The sequence below is a fragment of the Capsella rubella genome, unplaced genomic scaffold, assembly GCF_000375325.1.
Source record: "Capsella rubella cultivar Monte Gargano unplaced genomic scaffold, Caprub1_0 scaffold_8, whole genome shotgun sequence".
In the NCBI taxonomy this organism is placed as follows: domain Eukaryota; kingdom Viridiplantae; phylum Streptophyta; class Magnoliopsida; order Brassicales; family Brassicaceae; genus Capsella; species Capsella rubella.
This window is the reverse complement of record NW_006238916.1, coordinates 9889619-9905378: the sequence shown is the minus strand read 5'-3', so window position 1 is coordinate 9905378 and position 15760 is coordinate 9889619. Positions and strand designations below refer to the sequence as shown.

General features: G+C 38.5%; 5 protein-coding genes across 5 annotated transcripts; 4 read left to right on the top strand and 1 right to left on the bottom strand.

The window, feature by feature from the left end:
* Positions 1 to 282: 282 nt before the first annotated feature.
* Positions 283 to 3599, top strand: LOC17877047 (protein DAMAGED DNA-BINDING 2). Its single transcript, XM_006281796.2, has 11 exons — positions 283 to 619; positions 977 to 1067; positions 1192 to 1319; positions 1412 to 1534; positions 1635 to 1723; positions 1829 to 1949; positions 2031 to 2122; positions 2241 to 2370; positions 2478 to 2726; positions 2818 to 3014; positions 3122 to 3599. Exons 1-11 carry the CDS (start codon positions 389 to 391, stop codon positions 3348 to 3350), a joined length of 1680 nt encoding a protein of 559 aa, XP_006281858.1. The 5' UTR covers positions 283 to 388; the 3' UTR covers positions 3351 to 3599.
* A 434-nt stretch (positions 3600 to 4033) lies between these two features.
* LOC17875608 (iridoid synthase) lies at positions 4034 to 5279 on the bottom strand. The gene has a single exon (XM_023790150.1). The coding sequence runs from the start codon at positions 5277 to 5279 to the stop codon at positions 4134 to 4136; it is 1146 nt and encodes a 381-aa protein (XP_023645918.1). The 3' UTR covers positions 4034 to 4133.
* A 2262-nt stretch (positions 5280 to 7541) lies between these two features.
* On the top strand, positions 7542 to 9438 carry LOC17874666 (nudC domain-containing protein 2). The gene is made up of 5 exons (XM_006281179.2): positions 7542 to 7673; positions 7782 to 7930; positions 8026 to 8074; positions 8421 to 8563; positions 9191 to 9438. The coding sequence occupies exons 1-5, from the start codon at positions 7625 to 7627 to the stop codon at positions 9275 to 9277; spliced, it is 477 nt and encodes a 158-aa protein (XP_006281241.1). The 5' UTR covers positions 7542 to 7624; the 3' UTR covers positions 9278 to 9438.
* A 281-nt stretch (positions 9439 to 9719) lies between these two features.
* Positions 9720 to 11890, top strand: LOC17875027 (inositol 3-kinase). Its single transcript, XM_006280648.2, has 2 exons — positions 9720 to 10804; positions 11440 to 11890. Exons 1-2 carry the CDS (start codon positions 9923 to 9925, stop codon positions 11626 to 11628), a joined length of 1071 nt encoding a protein of 356 aa, XP_006280710.1. The 5' UTR covers positions 9720 to 9922; the 3' UTR covers positions 11629 to 11890.
* A 296-nt stretch (positions 11891 to 12186) lies between these two features.
* On the top strand, positions 12187 to 15736 carry LOC17876577 (SMR domain-containing protein At5g58720). The gene is made up of 11 exons (XM_006281900.2): positions 12187 to 13009; positions 13235 to 13260; positions 13382 to 13468; positions 13572 to 13642; positions 14105 to 14325; positions 14566 to 14642; positions 14716 to 14772; positions 14860 to 14927; positions 15016 to 15122; positions 15243 to 15313; positions 15453 to 15736. The coding sequence occupies exons 1-11, from the start codon at positions 12370 to 12372 to the stop codon at positions 15576 to 15578; spliced, it is 1551 nt and encodes a 516-aa protein (XP_006281962.1). The 5' UTR covers positions 12187 to 12369; the 3' UTR covers positions 15579 to 15736.
* The last annotated feature ends 24 nt before the right edge of the window (positions 15737 to 15760 follow it).

The following is a 15760-nucleotide window of genomic DNA, read 5'->3' as shown; positions in this document are numbered from 1 at the left end:
TAACGATGGAATTGCTTGCACGTGAGAGCCACGTGAGTTTTGCTTCCGGTTCCAGGATGTAGAATTCGCCACGTCTTAACTTCTCCCGCCACCAGACCCTTTAATTAAATACCAAAACTAACCTTACACTATCAGCGGAAATTTACAAATCACATTTCACAAGCATAGATCTTGAGGGGTGTAATGGTAAATTTAAGTGGGAGTTTAAGTGGTTTGTTAGCGTAAATTCTATTGAACCGTGCACAGACCTAACCGGCTTTAGTTTGTACCCAGACCCACGCACCCGCAGTGTCGTCGTCATCGAACCCAAAAAGAAACAAAACAGTTTGATTCGTATTCTCTTCCTTTTTGTCGGGTCGTGTGATTTTTTTTTTTTTTTTTTACCAAAATGGGTATAACGAGGAACAGAAGGAAAACAGACCCAGAAATCATCATCGCCAGAGATACAGATTCCGAGTTAAGTTCGTCAGAAGAGGAAGAAGAAGAAGAAGACAATTACCCTTTGTCGGAGGAGGAAGAAGATGAAGCGGTTAAAAATGGAGGGAAACTTGAAGTGGAGAAGAATAAAGCCAAAGGGAAAGCACCCATTACCGTTAAGCTTATTAAGAAAGTTTGCAAAGTAACTCCCTTTTAAAAAACCCTAGCTTTCTAATGTGTCATTTCAACGGCTTTCATTTTTCAGTGTATTGAGTTTTCGTATTTGGCTTATGATTTCTTCAAGTGTGAAATTTTTTAATAATCTGGATAGGCTTTACGGAACCAAAGATTATGACTTTGAATTTGGATTTTGATTTCAGTTATAGTGAAGTAGCCAGTGCATATAGGACCTTAAGTGTTTGTGGATTTAATCAAAAGTGTTTCAAATTTATTTCATTGTTACTTAAAGTTCTTCACTTTGATGCAAAGACAGAGGATTTTTCTAGAGTTTGGCTTTAAATTTTTTTATATCTGTTGTTGTTTCATGGTGGATTCATAGGTTTGTAAACAGCCTGGGCATGAAGCTGGATTTAAAGGAGCAACGTATATCGATTGTCCTATGAAACCTTGCTTCTTATGTAAAATGCCTGGTAATAAAATCTGCAATTTCTTGTCGATCCTTTTTTATATGTGAGCTTTAGATGATGGAGAATGGAAAAAAATGTTAATTTACTCAAATGGTTTTGGTTTTTTTTTTTACTGCATCAATTGAAGGCCACACTACTATGTCATGTCCTCATAGAGTGGTTACTGACCATGGAATACTCCCAACTTCACATAGGAATACAAAGAATCCTATTGACTTTGTGTTCAAGCGCCAACTCCAACCGAGAATTCCCCCTGTAAGTCTCTTTGTTCACAGTTTTTTACTGTAATTTGATGCGTAATGAGATTTATTGACTGGTGAGTATATACAACTATTTGTGCTATACAGATCAAACCAAAATATGTGATCCCGGATCAAGTTCATTGTGCTGTTATTCGGTACCACAGCAGACGTGTTACATGTTTGGAGTTCCATCCAACAAAGAACAACATTCTTCTCTCCGGAGATAAGGTTTAAGAATTGAACTACATTCATATATTACAAATTTTCTGCGTCTCTTTTCTCACTGTTATTTTCGTTTCTGCTGGTGGTATGGCTCACTTTCTAATAGAAAGGGCAAATTGGAGTCTGGGATTTTGCTAAAGTGTATGAGAAGAATGTGTATGGAAACATACACTTTGTTCAAGTTAATAATATGCGGTAAGGATCACATTGTATCTGTTGTGATTCTTCTTCTGCATTTAGGTTTCTATATCTGGAAATAAGATTTGTTGGATCAATTCCCTTCTCTTGTCGGTATTGCAGGTTTAGTCCCACAAATGATGACATGTTTTATTCTGCATCCTCTGATGGAACAATTGGTTATACTGACCTGGAAACTGGGATTTCCTCAACGTTGCTGAATCTCAACCCCGATGGATGGCAGGTCCACACCATCATCACATCCTTTCTCTGTTTCTTTCTTGTATGAGCCATTATACTGATATGGCATATCATCGGTTTATAGGGTCAGAACAGTTGGAAAATGCTGTACGGTATGGATATTAACTCAGAGAAAGGTGTTGTGCTAGCTGCTGATAGTTTTGGGTTTCTTCACATGTAAGTGATTTCATCCCCTTAAACTATTTGCAGACTAGCCTCTTTGTTATTGTTTAAATGAGACTAGCCTCTTTGTTATTGTTTAAATGAGCGTTAGACTTATCTTTTCGTGATAAAGGATCGACCATCGTACAAATAACAGTACGGGTGAGCCAATTTTGATACACAAGCAAGGAAGCAAAGTTGTTGGCCTCGACTGCAATCCTGTCCAGCCTGAGCTTCTTCTCAGTTGTGGGAACGATCATTTTGTAAGTCAATCAAAGAACAAAAAACGTGCTTTCACGTGGAATCATTTAGATGATTATCTGATTTCTGTCAGAACTTGTTCAATAGATTAACTTGGTTATGATTTCAGGCACGAATATGGGATATGCGTAAACTACAACCTAAAGCTTCTCTTAATGATCTTGCACACAAACGAGTAGTCAACTCTGCTTATTTCTCTCCGTCATCAGGCACCAAAATCCTCACGACCTGTCAGGACAACCGTATTCGAATATGGGACTCTATCTTTGGGAACTTGGATATGCCAAGCCGAGAGATTGTTCATAGCCATGATTTCAATCGGCATTTGACGCCATTCAAAGCTGAATGGGATCCTAAGGTTTGATACTTCAACCTCTCTCTCTCCCTCTCTCTCGTTTTCTTTCCATCAATTTCCCTTTATATAACATTTGCTAAATGCTGATCCGCAGGATACCTCGGAGTCAATCATTGTGGTTGGTCGTTACATCAGTGAAAACTACAATGGAACTGCTCTTCACCCTATTGATTTCATTGACGCAAGCAATGGACAACTGGTTGCAGAGGTTATGGATCCAAACATCACAACTATCACTCCAGTCAACAAGTTGCATCCACGTGATGATGTTTTAGCCTCAGGAAGTTCAAGGTTCGTGAGTTCATTACCTACGAGTAATGAGAATGGCTATTAGTGAAAAATGTTTTATTGACTGATCTAATTGGTGTGGATTTGGTTTCAAACTCTGGTATGTGCAGGTCCCTATTCATTTGGCGGCCACAGGAGGAAACAGAGATGGTTGAGGAGAAGAAGGATAAGAAGATTATTATATGTTCTAGTGACAGTAAGAAGAAAGGAAAGAAGCAAAAGCGTGGCAGCGATGATGAAGACGATGAAGATGACATATTTAGCTCTAAAGGCAAAAACATTAAATTCAACAAGTCTCAAGCAAAAACAACCAAGTCTACTCGGAAGACAAAAACTTAAGATGGAGAAAGAGGCTTTTTATGTCTAACTAACTTTGTACTCTGTTTTCTTTTGGGTAGGTTCTCTTGTACATACTCTGTTTTAGTAGCATGCCCTGTTTTTTTGCCTTTGGCCGGCGATTTTGCTTTTCTGTTTTTTTAAGGGGCATGATCGGCTTTTTTTGTGGCTTTCTCTTGAACTTCTTTTTGGTGTATCTAACGTATGAATTTGCAGTAAGAATGATAATAGATTGACCTCGAATCTTCTATTTTGTTTTCTTATAGTTGTTGGAGTGATTCTTAATCTCACTGAGTGATGGATCATGGATCAGTGGAAACAGGGGATGAAAAGTCTTTACCCTTATGTCATCTTGACAGCTAAAACTCATATGTATCAAAGATATAACTAAATACAATTAACAACAAACTGACTCCAGCCAATCATCTGGTTGTTTCAAGTATGGTCTGCCACTACTTCATCTTATTACATTTGTCAATGCATCACAGTCTCTTGGACGCGTCTTTTAAAATCTAGATGTGACTTTTGTTATCCACAGCTTTGATTTTGACTAAGGTATTATTGCATTAGCATTAGAACAATCTATTTCACCTACCTAAACATGGGTTTTAGTTTAACGATCTAAGATCAAAAAAGTTTGTGTAAAACTCATTATTCAAAAACTAGTTCTATTACATGTTGCCCAATGAAAGAAATATTAGGGGAGGTGAGTATTATTGGTGATCAAATACATAGTGTAATTTACATTGCTAATCAAACATAGCCATCACAACAATAGCACATGTGTTAAAGAGGAATGAGCTTATCATCTCTCATCACATCAATCCAATACAATATTGAATCTAGGGTTCTATATCTCCTCTTAAACCCAAACTTATCTACTTTCTCTCTCTTCCCAAGAAGCTTAGACGGAAATCTAAACAGTATATCCAAGAAAACCCAATTTGCCAAATCATCAATCTCTGTCGGAACAAGTTTCTCCTTCGTCACAATCTCATTCCACACATGCTTTCTCTTACCCATCTCTCTATCAAACGAGAAACCTTCATCAAACATGGTCGCTTCATTAACTTGCACTCCAAGTTTCTTCCCAATATCTGGCCAAATCTCCTTCCAAGTGAAACCTACACCGTTAATGGCGTTAAAGGCTTCACCTTTCTCTCGTACCCTCCCACTTGTTGCAGCGAATATATGCTGTTCTGCGACTAAGTTGGAATCAGAACCATCAATGTAACTCTCCTCCCAACATGCTCTTGTCCCTCCAAACACAAAAGGAAGATTTAAATACTTACACATCGCACCGTAAGCACAAAGGCTTCCCATGAAATTGTACAGAGTCCTTGTAGAGCTTCCCATCAGCAAACCCGGCCTTTGAACTGACCAAACAACGGAGTTACCAGTGATCTTCTCCTTCAGCAAATCCTCCAAAACATAATAGAAATTTCTCCCAGAGCTCTTCCTCGGACACTCCTCGCTGTAATAACAGAAATTACTCGAACCTTCTCCGACAAGAGACACGTAATGCTTCATCCCCGTCTGAAGCGAGAAATGCTTTAACCTCGTAGCGTTTGGTAGAATAGCGTCCAAAGCGTTTGTAAGCATCGTCTTGTTCTGAGCGCAGCACTCGTCGCTATCCAATGGATACTCACCAGACCACGTGACCCAGAACACGTGACTCACGATGTCTTGTAATGGAGACAATCTCTGTTTAGTCTCAGATGCGTTAAGCAGATCACATGAGATGAAATTGTACATCGTCGTCGATGAACTGATCTCCGGATTTCGCGCTACGCCGTAGATTCTCCATTTGGGTTTAGACGTTAATAGCCTCTTTACAATCTCTCGACCAACGAGTCCGGTGACGCCAAAGATCAAGGCGACGTTCTCGGCTACTTCGTTTCTTCTCATCAAGATTCCGTCTTCAGACCCCATTGTTGTGACTAATAGAGAACTATAAGAGACTTTGATTACGATCGAAGCTTTATATAACCATTTTGTTAAGAGAAAGAGAACACGTTGTGGAACTGATTCAACGGGTTTTAGGAGAGTTTTAAAGACTCGATGCTTACCTGTTTTAAAGGCTATGTTATTAGAATATCCAAAGCAACTTGCTTTGAAAACAGCTACGATTTAGCATAACAAAGCACCATTTTTTAATACTACAAAGTATATTTAGAAGTCAACAGTGTTTAGAGTTTCATGTTATACATTGCTTTTTCTTCTCAAAACTAGAAAAATCCACCCATTATTTTTGTGGATGACATAAGTTCTATTGCATAAAACTAAAAATTGGTGTGTATTCCTAAATTATATATTCAAAATTCAAACCAAATAATGCATGGTGCGAATTGGGAAAAATGTAGTTAATCCTTCGAAAAATTTAACAATATATGCTCCAGCTCCACCGTAGACGTCAATGTCAATATTACCATATTATCAACTTTTTTGTTTGTTTTTAGACATCAAATAATGGGGATACCATAGGTTAAACCAAATTTATCCATGCACGTATGGAAAAAGATAACGATTACTCTTCCCGCTTCAAGGCGATTTGCAGTATATATAAGTATGCACGGTTTTGAATGAGAAATGGAAGTTTTTACATATACCAAATTTTCTCTTAATCTCCAAACTGTTGTTCTGAGTATTCTTACACACGCTTACCGATTTCGACTATGACATGTCTAGTCTAGCCTAGAGTTTGCTCATATTGGTACAAATTGTTTTACTCGAGTTAGACAAAATCAAAACACTTATATATATATACCATATATAGTGTCGACCCAATAGAAACACCAGGTTCGTAAGAACAAAAGCTAACATACTACCAATAAACATGCTATCAATAAACATGCTCTACCAATAAAAATAAAAAAAATGGTCTAAGTTCATTTGGTTTTGTTTGTTTAGCCAAGTTGTATAGCCTTAACTATGACACTATTGTCAACTATTAATATCGAAATGACTAGGCTATGCATGTGGGTTGAGCAATAGTGTTGCAAGAGCAGATATATTGATATGGTACAAACCTAGCTTTACCCAAGAAAACATTTTTGTATCGCTGTAAGGATTAATCATCTGTAAAACGGGTCGTGTAACACGACTCGTGTTTACATACATTGTTATTTGTTTTTTTTTTGGGACAAACATTGTTATTTGTTTATAAATTTAATTTGTGGCTATTGAATGTGTGTTAACGGAGGCCACAGATTTTTATAGTTTTAAAATGAATCGTCGTGTTCGGCATTCTGTTTACTTCTTAATCGGACGCTGCTGGCAAAGCTTTTTTTTTTTAAGTATACTCTTCAAGTGGGTCACTACGCTAACAGTCGGTTTACCGGTCAAAACCGAATATTAACCGACAACTAACTAGTAACACTCGTGATATAATAACCCAAACTCAACTCCTGTTCCAGAATCTAACTGCCATCCATTGGACTTACGCCGTTGTCAAACATGTATAATATCGAGTTGCATCAATGAAACAATCTGAACATGATTATTTAGTTTCGATTGGTAATATTGTAGAACAATGGAATGTTCGGAATGACGAAATGAAAGAACATAAAACTTACAAGTTACAATACTATAAAACACTTTTGATTGATAAACATGTACATATTGTAGTAATCAGATCATTTTGGTTATTATGTTTTTATTTTATTTTATAGGCAAAGCCTTTGTTGAACTGGTTTTATATATTGTGAAAAATTGAATTGAAGTTGACAATAATTTTCGTGTCTGCGTTGGAGAAACTGAAAGGGATAAATGGGTACAGTGTATCTCTTCCCCCAAAGACATTGAAATGCTAAAAAATCACACACTTGGCTCCTCTATCCAGAGCTTTAAAATGGACCATGTTTCGTGGTAGACCTACACTAAACATTACTCTTTAATTCTTGTCTTCCTCCGTTTTCTATGCCAGTGAATATTTGAATTGACCCACTTCTTATCTTTTAAACACACAACAATTCTTTGATAAAAAAAAAAAAAAAAACACAACAATTCAATGTAGCTTTAAAAACGGCATGGAGTTTCAGTTTCAATGTTACAAACGGAGTGAGCTTGAGAGAAAGGGTCTAATAATCAATCACTAAACAAATCATCGCTTAAACGAAGTTACACGAATAAGAAGGATTAAATCATAAATACCACTTTGTTATGTCGTGACGAATTGAAACCTTCTTTCACCACTACAATAATAAAAAAATTCCTTCTTAAATCGCCCTACGGTGATCGATTTCGCCGGCAACGGAAAAAGAAACCCCTAAATAGATATGGCGGAGAAGCTTGCACCAGAGAAGCGGCACGATTTCATTCACAACGGTTTCTCACTTTCGCTCCTCTGCCTCTTTATCTATGTTATCACAGTCTGATTCCATTTTAGGAGATTTGATAGATTTATGTGTCTTCTTCGATAACTCGATGTAACAGGGCAAAAGGTGTTTGAGTGGGATCAAAGCTTAGAAGAAGTGAACATGTACATCACTTTGCCACCCAATGTTCCTCCAAAGGCTTTCCACTGCAAAATCGAGTCCAAACATATCGAAGTTGGCATCAAAGGGAACCCTCCTTATCTCAATGTCAGTTTCCTCTTGAGTATAATTTTTCAATGTTTTTGGATCCGTTCCTCTTTCTATTCGATGATTGATTGTGTTAAAATTTGTAAATTTTTCAGCATGATCTAAGTGCCCCCGTCAAGACGGATTGCTCGTTCTGGACCCTAGGTGAGCTACATTTTCCTTTTTCTTTTCGTCCGTGTCTTTGTTAGGCGCTCATTTTAGATGAACTTAACCCGTTCTATTGCTAGAGAGGATGATTTGAACCTGAAATGTGATATGAGTTTGATATATATATTTAGTTTATACAGTTTGAAATGTATAAAACATTTGAGAGTATTGGATAGATGATGGACTGTTGTACAACTATTGTGTTTGGATCTTGAGTAGACAAGAGTAGTATGTAGTCTCCATCCATTTTTTATTTATTACCAACATATGTTAGTTGCTGATATAGCTTTTTTTTTTTTTTTTTACTGGTTGATAATCTGAACTTTTATGTTTGGTTTGGCAGAGGATGATATAATGCACATTACTTTGCAGAAGAGGGAGAAAGGGCAGACATGGGCATCGCCGATTTTGGGACAGGGTCAGTTGGATCCTTATGCCACTGATCTTGAGCAGAAGCGGCTCATGCTACAGAGGTTTCAAGAAGAGGTTAGCTACTTCTAAAGTCTTCTTGGTTTCATATGGTTTCCTCTACTTTTGCAAAATTCTCTATCTGTGTTCACCATCTAATTGATCTCCGAAGCAAATCTTGGGCATCATCTTCAGGATAGAATGAATCGATGTCAAAACTAAAATATGATTACCTTGCCACAGCTGATCTGATTTCGATGACTCATGTCTAATCAAATTGGTTGTTTCCTTTGTTCAAGCTCTCTTATTTTGTTTATTGTTAGTTGTACCTTTCTCAAGTAGCTAATAATTTGTTAAAAAAAAACAAGAAGAAAGGAGTGAATCTCTTATGTTCAAGGATAAACAGTCTGCATCGGCCGGGTGATAGTTAACCTATAGTCTAAGCAGTGTAAGTTAGGTGATTAGATTGCTCATTCTTATAACCGGATTCGAAGGTTTGGGTTTACATTGAGCAAAGTAACTTGGCATGATTGAACACATGGGTCTGATTAATGTATGCCTTAAACGGCTTTACCCTCTTATTATTTTGGTCCTCTGCTTGTATGCATGACCTTTTATTTACTTTGTATTGAGCTCAAGTATGCTTCTCTTTTCTCTTTCAATCAATTTTCTTCTTACATTTTCGGTATCTGTTGGTTTTTGCAGAACCCAGGATTCGACTTTTCGCAAGCTCAGTTCACTGGAAATTGTCCAGATCCGAGGAGCTTCATGGGGGGTATTCGTTCTGACTAAGCGTAGTCCCACTCTTGTTTCTACAGTATCCATCCATTATAAACTCGAAAGTCACTTCGACTTAACAAAATGTCTCATGGCTCATAAATAACCAACCTGACTCGCTTCTGTATAACTCGTAATTGCAATCATATAATTCGTTCTTCGTGTCTGTTTAGTTATCCTTTTCTTCCCGACAACAGAATCGGAATATCAGCTAAATTCCACTGAGCCGTGCATTGCATTCTCATCTCCACTTCGAATATTGTATTGGGTATGTGACAGCTTATATGGTAAGTGGAGGAATATAAGGAATTTGGACAAAATTAATTGGAATTATTTTTCTCTACTTATATTATTGAGACCGATGTGATTCTATAATTATTTGAATTATCGATTATTTTAAATAAACAAGAGTAAAGAGAGCTTTATTAGGCGCGCGTCATCTTTCTCGCGACACATATCATAAGACAGACCAGAGGGAACGAATCTCAAGACGTTACGTATTAGCTTATAGCCATCAGTTTTGTCTCTTCCCGTTCTCGTAGACCAATTCTTCTCGTTCTTCGCCTTTGTTTATTCCATGATTCTTCTTCTTCTTCTTCTTCTTTCGGTACCTACTTAAAAGCTTCATCTTCTCGATGATCCTCTGCGCAAGCCGCCATCATGACGCTGAATCCTCTTCCGTCGCACCAAACAACGCCTCACTCGCCGCCGCGTCGGATTCCGAATCGCCGCGTTCTCATCGTTGGGAATTATTGTCACGACGTTCTGATCCAGAACGGATCAATCGTAGCTGAAACACTAGGCGGCGCCGCCTCTTTTATCTCCAATGTCTTAGATTCTTCATCTGTCTCCTGCGATTTGGTCTCCAAAGTCGGACACGACTTCAGATACGAGGTTACTCACTCTCCGATCGTGGTGCCGGAGAAGGAAACCACAGTTTTCGAAGCTTATTTCGATCTGGGGATCGGTCACGCTGATCGGGTGTTGAAACGGGTCTCTGCATGTGATCCGATTCTTCCTTCGGATATACCCGATTCGAGATTCGATATTGGGATGGCTGTTGGAGTCGGCGGCGAGATTTTACCGGAGACGCTCGAGAAAATGGTGGAGATCTGCGATGTAGTAGCTGTTGATATTCAAGCTCTGATTAGGGTTTTTGATCCTGTTGATGGATCCGTGAAGCTTGTCGATTTGAAAGAAAGTGGATTCTTTCACATCCTGCATCGAATTGGATTCTTGAAAGCTTCATCAGACGAAGCTCTTTTCATGGATGTTGAACAAATGAAGCAATTGTGTTGTGTTGTGGTGACTAATGGTGAAAAAGGTTGTAGGATTTATCACAAGGATGATGAAACGATGGTTCCTCCGTTCCTGGCGAAGCAGGTGGATCCTACCGGCGCCGGAGACAGTTTCCTCGGAGGTTTAGTGGTTGGGCTTGTAGAAGGTTTGGCTGTTCCTGATGCTGCATTGTTAGGGAACTTCTTTGGTTCCATCACTGTTGAGCATATTGGTCAGCCTAAATTCGATTTCATGATGCTTCAGGTTTGGTTTTGTTTTGGTCCTGTTGAGCATCTTGAATTGCATGCTGCGAGATATGATCTATAAGAATGAGACTAACTTAGAGTTGATGATAGTGATGTATGTTAGACTTGACATGTCTATTCTTGTGAATAGAAGTGATACTCTAAACAGGTTATTATACATCAAAGTCAGGTAGTATGAACCAGGACAGATTCGTTGTTAGTTTTTAGTTTCTCTTAATTGCAGTTGCATCTTGCAGACCATCCTAATCCCGTGAATTTAAAAAAGCTGAAAGAGAGAGTTTGCTTGTTGTAGTTCAGAGTTAACATAGCAGCATTCACATTTAAACATAGGGTATATTTAGAAAAGGTGCTGGTTAAGCATAAGCCTTCTACCGGCTATGCGCTAGATAATTCAAAAGTATGGATCGCTTGATGTGTTAGCAAGTGCTTGTTTTTGTGCCTCTTTAATTCTATCTGTTTAAATAATGGCCGTGTTCGATAGAAATTGTCAGATTGGGGGATTAGCGAGTGCAACAGAACAGTCTAAAATTTAGAATATATATTTGCGTTTGTGTGTGCATGAGGATTCATCATCATCGGTTACATTCACCATTTTCACTCATTCGCTATGTGTTTTCTTTCTTTGTGATGCAGAGAGTGAAGGACGAGGTGCAGAGAAGGAAGAAGCAGCGTAACCTCTGTATAAATATCCATAACAATGATCACGAAGAGTTCCATACGCGTCTAACTCCAGCTCGGTTTTCATGCGCCGACTCCCCAGTTCAAACAGAGTTATTGGTCAATGGTCTCTCTTGTGACAAGGATGATGATCGGTGCCTGTGAATACGACGAATCTTGAGTTATCTTTCTCTACTAACAAAGCTGTTATGAGATGTATATGTAAGCTTTCTACACGCTGATAAATTTTGGAAAATCTATTTAGTGTATAAAACGTGATGACCAGCGTCTTTAAACGCTCTTTGTGGTCGTCATAGCACAAGTTTTCTTTAGCAAGCAACTTGCGTTTCAGATTTGAAATGAACTATGTCAAATTTGAAGGAAAGAGTTTGGATGAGATGATTTAATAGGAAAAATCATTTATGTATCTTCTTATATATCAAACTTAAATGAAGGAAAAAAAATTCATGGTGAGCCGAAGTTAAATCAAAGAAAAACATTGAAATCTAATTTACGCTGGTTTCACGATGGAAACGTGGAAAAGAACCCGGTTCAATATGTAGAAGGAGGAGGGAACCGGTCGGTGTTTGCTTCGTGGGCGTAAAACACGAGCGTGGAATCAAAATGTGGTCAAGATGAGGCGCGTGGATTCAAACGTGGTCAAGGTTAGGCGCGTGGAATGACGTGGCTATTCCGATTCCCAATCAATCTGGAGGAACAAAACTTCCTGTGGGCTGTGGATATTTCGATTTCTCTCAGAAGTCAGAATCCTGATTTACGGTTTTAAAACTTCTCTTTCCCTCTCTCCGACGCTTCCCGTCGGAAAATCAGGGGTTTCACAGTTTGTTCGGCAGATCGGAATATTTGTACGACGTTGACTTGGTTTGATCTACAAACCTTTTTAAAATGAAGCATAAGAGCCAACAGAAGAACCAGCAGAAGAGGAAGAAGAAGCGATCCTGCGCCGCGAAACCTTCCGGTGATGGAGCACCGGCGTCTGACGGGAACAAAAAAGATGTGGAGGAAGAGAGGAAGGACGGTGAAGGTACAAAAGAAATAGAGAAAGTTGAAAAAATAAAAATCGAATCGTTAATGGAAGCCTTTTGCTCGGTTTCAATGGAGGAAGCGATGGCTGCTTATAAGGAAGCAGGTGGAGATCTGAACAAAGCGGCCGAGATTTTGTCGGATCTAGCGGAAAGCAGTGATGATCCATCGAGTGGTTCTTCGGGTCAGGAGACCGCGTCGACCTCTGAGTATGGGGCTGGGTCAAGTTCTACCTGTAGCGAAGATCTGACGAGAGATAGATGTTTCAAGGGAAACAAGCAGAGTAGAGTTATTGCTGCTACAGGGATGGTTTCTTCTGTGATTGCCAAGGATTACTTGAAACCAAACCCTGTGGGAAAAGAGTTTCCTATGCTGGAACGGTCTAAAGAGCTCTGTGGGAACGGGAAAAAAGCTGCGGATAGAGAGAAAGCTGAACAGTTTCTAAATTCAATGCTTGGTGATGATTGTGAGCTTAGCATGGCTGTTGTTAGAGATGTTCTGTGTGAGTGTTTCTTCTTCTTTGTCAGATAATTTCTCTCTCGTATAAGATATTAGTGAAACTTTATGATCTTCAGTAGTTATAGATTACGTATTACTTCGCAGTAGCTTCCTACTTTACGGAATTTGCCACGATATTCACTATTTTGATTAAGGAAATAGCTGTCAAACTGTTATGAGGAGAGACTTGTTTGTTCGACAAATTGACATGGAAGTATTTCTTTTGCAGGTCAATGCGGCTATGATGTCGACATGGTAAGCAGATTGTCTCCAAACTTACATGGGAAGTATTTGGTATATTGACAGGGTAGGCCCTGCTATATGCTGATACTTGCCCGACCATTTATTTTAAAGCTTAATTTTGTTTTCTTCTTAGGCTTTGAATGTCTTGCTTGACATGTCTTCTTCGTCAACTGATGATTCATTGAGTGGTAAATGTTTCGGGATAGGAGTCAGCGATAGTGTAAGTGATTGGTTTTTTGGTTTTCTTCACAGATTTGTTTATTTGTTTATTTTGTTTCCCTACACAATAGAATAGAGTGCAATCTCCTGACATTGTTTAACAGCTGGGAGAGACATCTTTTGATACTGATACTTCTGAAAGTGAACTTTTCTGGGGTACGGACTATTTTCAAAGGTACTTTCATTTGATCTTAGGCCTTCTTCTGGTAATTGATATCCACTACGTAGTTTTGAAATCACGCAAGTTGGTTCCCAAAGTGGCGGATATTTTTTGCAAGATTTTTTGGAATTGCAATATTTTTCTGCCCCTTTTCTGCAATATGTTTTTCCTTTTTAAATCATTAGTAATTTCCTTTTTATGGCTTTAGAGCCCTAGACGATTTTTCCCCTAGATCCGCCACTTACAAGATACCTATCCCTTTGCGACTTTTTTTTTGTTCATTCTTTAATCAGTTCCTTATCATCTTCTATGAAAGAACAAAAAACGAAGCATTTGACAGTGGAGTATTCAGTTCATGAGCGCATGTTATTTAATATACTCATGAGAAAGTCAAAACTTACGATAGAATTGCTTTAATTCAACTTTGTGGAAGAGGTCAAAACTAAACTTTTGGCCTGTTTTCTTTTCTTATGGTAGGGATTACGCAAGAGTTCTCACCGAAGATCCTTTTTCAACTAGCCAAGGAAGTGATGAGCTTGGTCTTCCTCAAAAAGTATTGGAGTCTCTGTTCAACATCCGCCAGAGTCCTAAACAAGAACCAAAGACAATGAGTTGGAGGAATGTGGCAAAGAAAATGCAGTCACTTGGCATCGATGCGTCTTCATCTAGTGGGGAAGAGGCTCGGCCTAATATGTTTGGTATACTACTATGGTTTATTGATTATAGTATTTGTTTATATGGCTGGAAATAGCAGGCTCATTTTGCCATGAGTTTGCAGGCTCCAAGCTTCTGATGTATGTTGTTTTACTTGATGATTTTTGCTATGGTGTCATTGGCAAAAACATCTGAGGTCTCGACTACTTGTTTGTGTTGCAACTCTTACATAAATGTTTCTTTCTAATGAATTGCATTACCAGCCAATTAATCATGTGTTGCAGTGAAAGATGACGGATATCATGAACTTAGAAAAGGTGCAACTGAACAGTGGAATGTTACAAAGTCCTACTATCAAAAAGTAAGTTTTACTTGCTTCCATATATCTGGCTCTGTTATACTCCTCAACTAATGCATTTACCACTTGGTTGAAGGCTGCCGAAGCATATTCGAAAGGAGGGAGGGCTCATGCAGCTTACCTTTCTGATAAGGTGCATCTCACGGTCTAAAATATCATATATGCTATTGTGGCATTTTTTTGGAAGTATGACGGAAACTTGTGTCTTTATTTTTTATAGGGGAGAGTGGCATCTAAATTAGCTCAACGGGCTGATGAGAGGGCAAGCCAAGATATATTCGTTGCAAGGTTAGCTGTTTTGAGCCATTATAGAAGCATGCTGATACACTTTCACTTTTTGTTGTGGACTAATTAGCCATTTTTTACGACTATGCAGAAACAAAGGTATAGAGAATGTGGTAACCATTGATTTGCATGGTCAGCATGTTAAACAAGCAATGAAACTACTGAAGCTACATCTCTTATTTGGATCATATGTCCCTTGTAAGCTCTCAACAATCTCAATTATAACTCTTTTCTTCTTTAGTAGATCATCATCCCCTTGTCGTGTCTTTACGAAACCCGAGTTAGTTCCTTCCTCCTGACAATTGTGTAAACATCCAGCCATACAGACACTACGAGTGATCACAGGGTGTGGGTCTTCTGGGTTTGGGAAATCTAAGGTGAAACAATCGGTAAGTTTCTTAAACACCCTTTTTTCATTTAAACTCTAGAACCAATACACGGAAATGATATGGAAACCTGGTCGATTGAGTCATTGAAACAAGAATTTAGTATGGCAGTCATTGTATATGGTTATTTATGGATGATCAGGTGGTAAAGCTGCTAGAAAGAGAAGGAGTTGGGTATTGTGAAGAGAACAGAGGGACATTGCTGATCAAGCTTGACGGATGTAGTAGAGAGTTCAGTTTCTTAGACACAGAGAGCGACTCTGAATAAGTGAAAACTAAATCTGAAGTCAGGCTTTAGCATTAGATCTTTACATGTATTTTTGTCTATATCTGATGTCTGTTAAGTCAATGTTGAGCAAATCTTCGCTTTCTTATTTCCCCTTTCAAGATTTCACGTTATCTAAGTTATGAAAACACTTTGTCTGACATAGACATAGACATAGACATAAA